At 29.5% G+C, this 10,260-nt stretch overlaps 1 protein-coding gene across 1 annotated transcript; it reads right to left on the bottom strand.

Moving 5' to 3' along the window:
* Positions 1–4,103: 4,103 nt before the first annotated feature.
* LOC114394650 (LIM domain-containing protein PLIM2c-like) lies at positions 4,104–6,628 on the bottom strand. The gene is made up of 5 exons (XM_028356317.1): positions 6,223–6,628; positions 5,558–5,657; positions 5,381–5,409; positions 5,081–5,170; positions 4,104–4,702 (listed from the first exon to the last, which is right to left on the bottom strand). The coding sequence occupies exons 1-5, from the start codon at positions 6,355–6,357 to the stop codon at positions 4,406–4,408; spliced, it is 651 nt and encodes a 216-aa protein (XP_028212118.1). The 5' UTR covers positions 6,358–6,628; the 3' UTR covers positions 4,104–4,405.
* Between the last annotated feature and the right edge of the window lie 3,632 nt (positions 6,629–10,260).

The raw sequence follows: 10,260 nt of genomic DNA, 5'->3' as shown, positions 1-10,260 counted from the left end.
AATGTAATTGAGTATTTCTTTTTAGGAATTTAATAATTAAAATTATATAGTTATATGATGATTGAATATTTCTTTTAAGTTTTTTTGTGAATTATTATTTATTTTAAGTAGAATAGTATTTTACGACGTTTTATATATTATAATTAAAATTTATATTAAATAAATATCTTTAAATAATTAAGTTATATTTTAAATTTGTATTGAATAATTTAAATTAATATATGAGATTATTTTAAATTGTTCTCTTTTAAAAAATTAAATTTAGTTTGGATACAAAAATAAAAAAGGACGGGACATTAAGAAAAATAAATAATATACATGCAAATATAAAAGGATAGTATTTTGAGATTATTAAAAAAATTGCTCATTGCTGTGTGAAATGCATCTCTGTAAATAAAAAATAATAGTTTAATATATCATAATTTAAATTAATATTATTCTAAAAAATAATTTAAATTGATATATAACTTTTTTTGGGTAAATTTTGTTTGGTAATGTTGACATATTACTTTTTGACGAAATATAATGAGATAATTTTATTCCAAAAGAAAATTAGTGAACTTCAAGGATCCAAAAGATGACTCACTTCAAAAAGGAGTGTTTTCTAACAATATTTTTTTAGAAAAAAAAAATATGTTTTTACTTGTTGATTAATGTGCTGCTTATGGTTTATATACACTTTCATTTATGGATAATATATATATACTTTCATTTGATAAATCTTATCCCCCGACTTTAGTGGAATTAGTCTTTTCTCTCCAACGAAGTTTGGGCTGTTGTTCATTCGACAAACGAAATTCAGGTTCACATTTTTTATTGAACATGTACCATTCACTAATGTTGAATTGGGCAAAGTAATTTATTTTAAATTATTTATTAAATAAAATTAAATAATTGTAAATGAGAAGTGAAAAGTCACTCCTTTGTGAGGCAAATAAAGAAAATATGGATTTCAGAAAAAAGGTCCATAGTTTGAGCTGGAAAAAGCTAGCAAGGAGCAAGAAGGAAGGAGGGATAGGAGTTGGATTCATGAAAGCTTTCAACTTGGCTCTTTTAGCAAAGGAATTCTGGAGAATTATAGTGGATGAGATTTCTCTTATGGCAAGAGTGTTAAAGGCACGATATTTCTCAAAAAACACAATATGGGAAGCTCAAAAAGGATATAGAAACTTTACATGGTCGAGAGTATCCTTGAGTCAAAATGGATAATGAATGAGAGCTGCCACTGGAAGATTGAAAATGGAGAAAGTGTGTTTGTTAAAAAAGACAAATGGAGTGTGAAATGAGGAGTTGATTGAGACTTTTTTCTCGAATGCTACATCAAGGTGTATGAAAGGTATCTCTGTGAGACATGTTTCTTCTGATGACTGGCTGAGCTAGGGGCATACCAACAACAGTATATACACCGTAAATTCTGGCTATCATGTGGTGAAATTGAAGTTTTATCCCACTGAATCTTCATCTGTGGAACCGGACAAAATTTGGAACTTTGGCTGCAACATTAAGCTTTTTTAACTGTTGACGACTGCGACTATAATTGATTGGAATCGGTTACATTTCTCCATGATTTGCCGTGATATCAACAGATACAATAAAATTGCAATGTGATTGTGACTCATATTTAAAACCTTGATTGTGCCTATTATGTGGTTTGGAAGAGGAAACTGTTCTCCACTCTTTGGTAACCTGTCAAGAAGCTCAGAGGTGCTGGTTTGCATTGCCACTGGGCTTGAGAATTGAGGAAGAGAACCTGGTTGATTTTAAAGATTGGACATTTAGACTAGTGACCCAGGTTAAGGAGGAATCGAAAGCTCTGATTTTTGCTTTAGCATGCGCGGAACTAGATGGTTTTTCAGGGAAGGAAAATGGATTGTGCCCAGGTGTTCATAGAGATTCTTTGTAGTGTGTTCTGTAGCTTACATTTGTGGGGTTTGCAGGTAACATTGTGTCAATTCTGTAGGGACATAATAGGGTTTTGTTCTTATTGAGGTCTTTTTTGTTTAGAGATTATGGGTGGGGATGAATTTTAGGGTTGTGTGGGTGGAATGAAATTACGGTTTTGTTTTGGTGTAGACCTATGTTGAGGTTTGTTCATGCAGGGACAGATTTACGTTTAGGGATTTTAAGAGGGTACCAAATTGGGGACAAAAATGTTACCAAATTTTGCTTGGGTAGGGCTAAATTTCGTTTAGCAAAAATGTTATTGTTAAATGGTGATGTGAATACTGTGATGTCCTCGATTATGTGATACTTTTTAGTAAATTTTGCATTATTTATTTCTCTATTTTCACGTGATACTTGAATACAACAATACAGTGTATGTGTGTTTAGATTAACTTTCAATTCTATTAAAATCAATTCCATAACCACATTGAAGGTCAAAACAACAAATAGTTGCATCAACATTTTCAATTATCTCATTATATATCTTTTTTTTATAGATGTTGTTTTTAGGAAATGGGGTTCTCTGTTTGCTTTTCACCACACAAGGGAGTTTGTAACATCCCCAGTACTCCACTATAATGGGTGAAGTAAATGTGGTTCATGGATGGAATTGTGACATGTAGTCATATCTTGAATCATTAGGATTAGTGGATTAGTATAAAGAGGAGTTGAAGTTATGATGGAAACCTAAAGGTGGACACTTTGAGAAAGAACTATGTATGGATAAGGATGTTGTAGAATTGATAAAAATGCAAGAAGTAGAGATTTATGTATTAGTAGTGGTGAGGTAGTTGCATTAGTTTGAAGGGATTCTTAAGGAAGAAAAACTTGAGGAAAGGGGTGGTTTGACAGATGTGAATGAACACTCAACTCGTCCGGTTTAGACTCTCAACCGATATGGAAATTCAAATTCTTTGTACAAATGTGTTTGTTCAACCATGCAAGTATTGAACTGAGTCTCAAATATGCACAAGTTGGGACTTGAACCCAACTCCCTTAATTAGTTGCAAACAATTATTTTAACTATGCTTTATTATGAAAATATATTGTTTAAATTAAGATGTATTATTTTCTTTATTGATATTGTGTCAAAATTTAAAATGTTTTACAATTATTTATCAAATATAATTTATAAATATTAAATTTTTTAATCAAATTAAAATCAAAACTAAGTAATCATATTTGTAAAGAATAAAAAAAAGATATAATGATAAAATCAAATACTCAATGCAAGAATAGTCATATGTGGGTTAATAAAAAAGAAAAAATATCCTACAAAAGCTCATTGAAAAATGAAGACTTAAATCTATAATAGAAGTCTGAATGAATATTCTATTGAATTAAACAACAACAAACTAAAGAAATAAAACTTTTAAAATTAAGGTGCATAAATGTAAATCAAGGACTTTTTTTTAATCATAGAATTTGTTCTACCAAAAAAGTTAGTCTTTGGAGGAGGGGGAATTGTTTCAATGAAAAACCAACATTAAAAAAGAAAATGCAACAACTACATTGTTTGGCACAAAATCCATATTGAATGTCTCTATGTACAACTACAAAATCTTCTTTAAAAATATATTATCTACATCACTTTTTCTTAAAACTGTCTTTGAAAATATTAACTAATGATATGATTTTTACAATGATTCTAAAATATCATCGTCAAAAGGTCATTTTTTATGATGATTTAAAATTCTCTTCAAAAGTCTTTAACTTTTAATAATAGTCACTTCAAAATCGATTAAAAACTATCATACCTCCTAGAACTAGGTTAAAAAACTTTTTCTAGTAGTACAAATTATTAGTTACAAATATGTAGATAATTAAATATGCCAGTCTGATGTAATTGACACTTAGATTAGATATATACTAGTAGCACATATTATCACGCAATAATTCCACCACTAATGCAGCCATCAGTAATCACAGGTCATAATACAAGCTAAAAAAATTGGATATTACATTACATATTATAATATAATTTTTTATCATAAGTATAAAACATAATTTATATGTTTACATAAATTAATATATTATAATTATTATAATAACAATATTTATTTATCATAAATTTTGCTTTATAATTAAATATTTATCTCGCGCAATGGACAAACTAAAATACTAATATATATTATATATTGTGTTGAAGTGCAAATCGGCAGACAAATTGGTGAACAATATGAGACTGTGTCCCTTATGTTATTACACAGCAGTGATATGACATATCACTGCAGGAGAAAAACCTCCAACAAAAGGGTAAAAAATATATTGTATTTAACAACTCTTTGTTTAAATACATAATAAACCTCTCAAATTAGCTTACAATTAAACTAATTTGTAAAAAGAAATGTTAGACAGTGGAATTCAACCAGACAAAAGAGTGTGCCAACAACACTCTAACAAAAGACACCTTTCTATATATAGTAGGATCCTGAAAGAAAGGGAGGAAGCAGCTCATGTCCTATGCTTCATTTTGAGGCTTTTCTTCTGTGTGTTCCTCAGAATCAGATTCTTCTGGCTTTGGTGGCTCTTCATCTCCTTCAGCTGCAGGTTCAGCAGGTTCAGGAGTGACATTCTTCTTGTGGTTAGCAGATTGGAGTACATGATGATAGTTCCCTTTCTCCATGAAAAGCTGTTGGAAATGGTGCCTACAGTAGAGGACACCATCCAGGGCAGCATAGGAGGAATGTGTGAGGTGGCAACCTGCATGAGCACACCTAAAGCAATTCTTGTGATAGCATTCCCCTTCCAGTGTCATCTGGTTAACAAGCAAAAGTTTTGTAATTAGTTCATTTCAATCAAAATTCTATATCTAATCTATATGATAAGAAATCAGCTAACAAAAACAAAACTTAGATGCAATTCCTTAGGTGTTCAGGCTGTTCTCCAATCAGAATTAGAATTTCATCTCAGAGAACCTTTAAAGTAAACATTTATTATGAGAATCATTGAGGTGAAACTGCAAATCTTATTGACGAACAGCACCAAAATCGTCTAAAGAACCACATATAAGTTTTTTTCTATTTACAAACACACTGTAAAATGTGTCTAAGATAGTAATGGAAAAAAATCTTATAATTCCTTCGTGTCTTTTTTAATTGCAAGTCTTACAATAGAGTATGCTGATATTACAAACCTTTTCCAGAGGATAGACTGTTTTTGAACAAACTGAGCATTTGTCTAGAGTTCCACTGAACATGGATGACAGTCTGTTGGGGGCCTTATTCTGTAAATGAAGATTATTGTTACTGACATGTTTGAAAGATTACACAACAATATTTGAAAGAATAAAATTATATATAGCTAATTTATGCCTTAAGCTTATTAAAAATAAGATTCTTAATAATAATAGTAATGATGATGATGATGTCCCAAGTAAAACACCCCCTATACTCAAAATGACAACATATGTGTTTAGGCTGGATCGTAAACATACCGTCTCATTTTGTTTATCAGAAGACTTTGCTGTGCCGCAATTATGGTCATGAAAACAACATAACATGTTAGCCAAGTCAATAGAAAGTGACAGGTGCATATGAATTTGTACTTAATGAGATTGCGGTTGAATAAAAATAGTAAACAAAGTGATGAACAAATGATGGTTACATCTTACCTGTTTGAAAGTTCTTGCTGAAATTGCCAGATTCCTTGAAAAGCTGTTCAAAGTGTGGCTTGCAATAGAGGACACCATCCATTGAGGAGTAGGTGTTCATCTGGTGACCAAAATAACATTGCAACATTAGCACCAAATTTAGGAACAATTTTAAACTACATATATTTCTTCTTTCCTTGAATCAAACCATATCAAAATACAAGCTTGGTGATAATGTCATCACATTTTAAATTTTAGCGCTAGGAATCCAAGATCAAAATTGTGACATAATCCATGGAATTTAATAATGTGCTAGATACCAAAGCATGTACTTCATTTCATGTATGAGTTGTGCATGTAATAGCTAAGTAATTGCATGCTTCTTCTTTTTTGTCTTAACCCTCCTATTCATTAAGAAAAAGAGATCTTGACTAATTCAAAATTTGATCAGGAGATAAGTAAAGCCTTGCATGCTTCTATTCTATATGATTTTGATGTCATTACATTTGAGGTATTTGGTTAGGTAGGCTAAATGACAAACTATTGAATGGCATATTCAGCCATAATAACACTCTAAGAGTGAGACAATAATGAAACAAGCATATTTAGAACACATTTTGTAGCAACAAATTAAAAAACTGAATACAACAACAACAACAACAACAGAGGGTGTGGAAGAACCATACCGTTAGGTATCCCTTGCAGTGACTGCATCTGAAGCAGTTTTTATGGTAAGGTATACCTTCAAGAGTTAACATGTCAACCACATAAACAGTCTTATCACAAGCCTTGCATTTATCTGTAGTTCCTGTGAATGACATTTTGCTTCTTCTTTTCCTTCCTGAAGAAAGATGTAAAACAAGGCACAGGAATTTTCTGGCTGATGTTTATGTTTTTCCTTTAATCCAGGATCTGAGGATTAAAGAGAAGTTCAAGAAGAGAAAACAGCACTCATAACCTTATTGCACCTCAGACAAATGGGGATTGAATAAAGTCTTTGATATGTGTAAGCAAAGTAATTTATATCAGATTATAACGGATTTGATTGCTGTGGTAAATGATTGACAAATGATTAGAGACCTCAAAATATTAAGCAAAAGATGGGAAATTTTTGCCGTAATTTGTGGATATAAAATTATTCTGTGGAGTGAAAAAAGGTTGCTCTCTGACCATTTCCACAATATAAAACTATTCAATACTATAAAAAGGCTACAGAGTGAAGGTAGTCTCTTTTCTTCTCAGATATCTCACCCAATTGGTCCTAAGGAATTTGAGCCTCACCTCTCCAATGTAAAACTATTCATTACTATAAAAATGAATAACGAATTTATAAAGATCATATATATGCCTTTTCTACTGTTTCTTTTTTTTAATTATGAATAGGATTGGCTAAACTAAAACGATGTTACAAATTTATAATAATGTTTACAAAGAAATTGAATCTAAAACCTCTGAGTCTGACCTAATTAAATCCTCTGCACTGTTACCCATTCTGGAGCAATGGCTCCCACTTTCACGATGTTAAGCTGTCAAATTAATACGGCAAATAAAAGAAAAAAAATAAAAGAGTTCTCTAGCTGTGTAATTCATTTTTTGAATTATCTTGACATTAGTATCGAGAATTCATTAGTTTTATTACTGATTAATTTAAAATCTTTTCTTCCAATCAAATTCAATTACTCAGATCAATGTTTGATAAAATTATATATATTAAAATAAGTAATAAATATTAAATGATAAAAATAATCTTGTTTGTATAAATTTTAATCTTATTTTATGGATAAAAATATAATTTTAGTTGATTATAATTTTATTTTTTAATAATTTTAAACTCTTATAATTTTTATTTAATACCAATAATTTTAATTACATTGTTTTGTTTTGATTATTACACTATTATATCTTAAAATATTATCAATCAAATTTAAATAAAATAAAAATAAGATATACACTATACGTCATACATTCGTTAATATGCTAATTAATTAGTATGATAATATCAATGCATACATTTAAATAATTGCGTATATTCATTATTAGTGTCTTAATTTATAATGCTAAAATAATATAATAAATAATAAAAATAATGTAATAATCAAATAAAAAATTAATATAAAAATATCCAAAAAATAATAGAAAAATAAAATAAACCTAAAAGGAATAATAAAACCTTACCTTATCCAAAGGATGTAAAAAGTGAGTAATAAATATTTTAAAACTAAATAGGACATAAGAAGCTAAAATCTAAAATTTTCACAATTAGCATCTTATAAGGGCGCTAAAAGTTAAAATAAACTTGTGTACGCCAAACATTAATTATACAGTCAAATAAGTTCTTTTAACAAATTAAAAAGTTGTTTTTGTACAATTGAAATTTTTGTGAAATATATTGGTAGTGATTATTTTATTTTATTATTTTAATCGGTAAACATTAATTATTAATTTATTTGTGTAAGAATTCAAATTATCTTTTCTCTTATCATTAAATCAATATTTTATATATATATATATATATAATGTTATAATTGACAAATAATTATGTTTCTAAGAAACACATGTTAAGATTTGATCCCAAGTGTATTATATGGAAAAAATATTTATAAAAAAAATTAATTCTTTAAATAAATTTATATATCTTGAGAGATTAATCGTCATATGATTGCATTGAACACCTAAACAAATTAATAAACAAACACTAGCTCTAGTCTAATGTACACAACTTTATCATACCTGAGTGAGAAACTAGTTAGATTTATTGTGTATTTAGTTCGAATATTTTTTTTTAAATTAATGTTTATATTAATGGTTTTTATTTAATAAATACTTAGTACATATTTTGATATAATTCTTTACACAATTTATAATAAAATAATTTAAAAGAACACCTTTTGTTAAAATATGCTATGTCAATATAAATTAAACATAGTCATACTATAGAGACTAATTAAGCCTTGAACACCAATGACATTTCAACCAACTGACAGGGATTCTATGACCACAATATGTCTTCTCTTATCCCATTTTGTTTTGAATCAAAGATGAAATTTGAAAATGATAGTAGACAAAGGTGTTTCTCTCAAGACTATTAAAATTGACTGCCGATCATATAATAAATATTATAAATCAATATATATCCATCAACTGTTCAGAAGGCTAATAATCAAATATCAAATATACGTTCAAATTTCAAAGGGCACTATAAGGTGGAGATCACAATGACCATGAAATTTGATCAGAATCATGATCAAAGCGATGTCATTTGAAGATCAAAGGGAAATAATTCAGTAAATATTCGCCATAGAATGTTCTCTCATCTCATGATCTATCTAAGGTGATGTGATCAACCTAAATCGTTTCCTCTTGGTATCTCACATAAGTACACTATTCCAACCCCCTTCTCATTTAAACCGAAAAATAAAAAACAAAATTCATGGTATCCAATCCTTTTCATGATATACATTTTCCTTTATTAGGACAACTTGCACTTGCAATTTATCACAATCAACTTCGAATCATTTGCTTCCATTTATTAAGTACGCACGTACTTAGTACAAGTTTCAGTGAGATGTTAAACCTGCATATAGAAGAACCTGACGTCTATAGATAAAGAACGAAACAACATCACCTACCAATTAATTACATATAACAAGTATTTCTCCGCAGGTTATACAATTATCTTTTAGATCAGCCTTGCTATTTTTAGTACGAAGTGTTTCTGACAAAAAAAATTATGAAATGAATTCTGACCATAATCTGTTTTGATATTTGAGTAAATTATGTTCTTCATAATGTTTTAATCGGTTTTAGTCATCAAATATTATTTTTCATTGTTTATGATTTTTTCCATCAAATATCAACTCTAAGTGTTCACGTGACAATCAAGTGAATTATTAGTCTAACGTGACAGTGAAGTGATAAAATGTTACTGGTTAAAGTCATTTTCTAACAGCTCTAAGGTGGTGAGATAGAAAAATAAAAAAGAATAAGAAAAAAAAAAACAACAAGAAGTAATTAGAAACATAACATAAGAACCCTTTCAAACCCATAATCTTCGAACTCTTCCATGCCAAAACCCAATGTCGAACCCGATTTCTCTAACTAATGATAAACCCTCCCATTCCAATCTCACTCTCACGAACCTTTTTGCTCTTTGAACCAGACATGCACAAAAGGGTAGAGATGGGGTGGTGATGGTGATAAGAAAATGATCAACGACGACTGGTTTTGATCTTGAGAAAGAGAGATGAAAATGTCTGAACTGAGGGGAAATGAATGAAGGAGGTCGTGTGGCAAGGTTGGGAGAGTGAGAAGAGGTCATGCCAATAAATATTAAAGGAGGGGGGGATTGACCTCATGAGAAAGGGAGAGAGAAAATTAGATAGGGTTTTGGTGGTGGATGTATGTAGAACGATTATAGGGTTGTTTTGGTGCTTGGGGTCTTTTTTTATTTTTCAAATTCGCTCTCATGAACCCTTTTGGGACTAATATATTACAATTTTAGAAACTTTTTAGTGTCATAAAATCGTCACAGAATATCTTTGTTAAATAGCATTTTATCATGCAACTATCACATTAAACTAGTTATTCATGTTACATATGATTGTTGCATTATCGCTTGCTTAACGGTAATACTTAATAAGAGAGATTAAAATAATGAGAGATAATAGTTGAGAGATTAAGATCAATATAAAAAAACAGTTGACGAACTAAAAATAAATTTCTTG

Source organism: Glycine soja, chromosome 18 (assembly GCF_004193775.1).
Source record: "Glycine soja cultivar W05 chromosome 18, ASM419377v2, whole genome shotgun sequence".
Lineage (NCBI taxonomy): Eukaryota > Viridiplantae > Streptophyta > Magnoliopsida > Fabales > Fabaceae > Glycine > Glycine soja.
The sequence above is the reverse complement of the archived record's forward strand: the minus strand, read 5'-3'. Positions and strand labels throughout refer to the sequence as shown.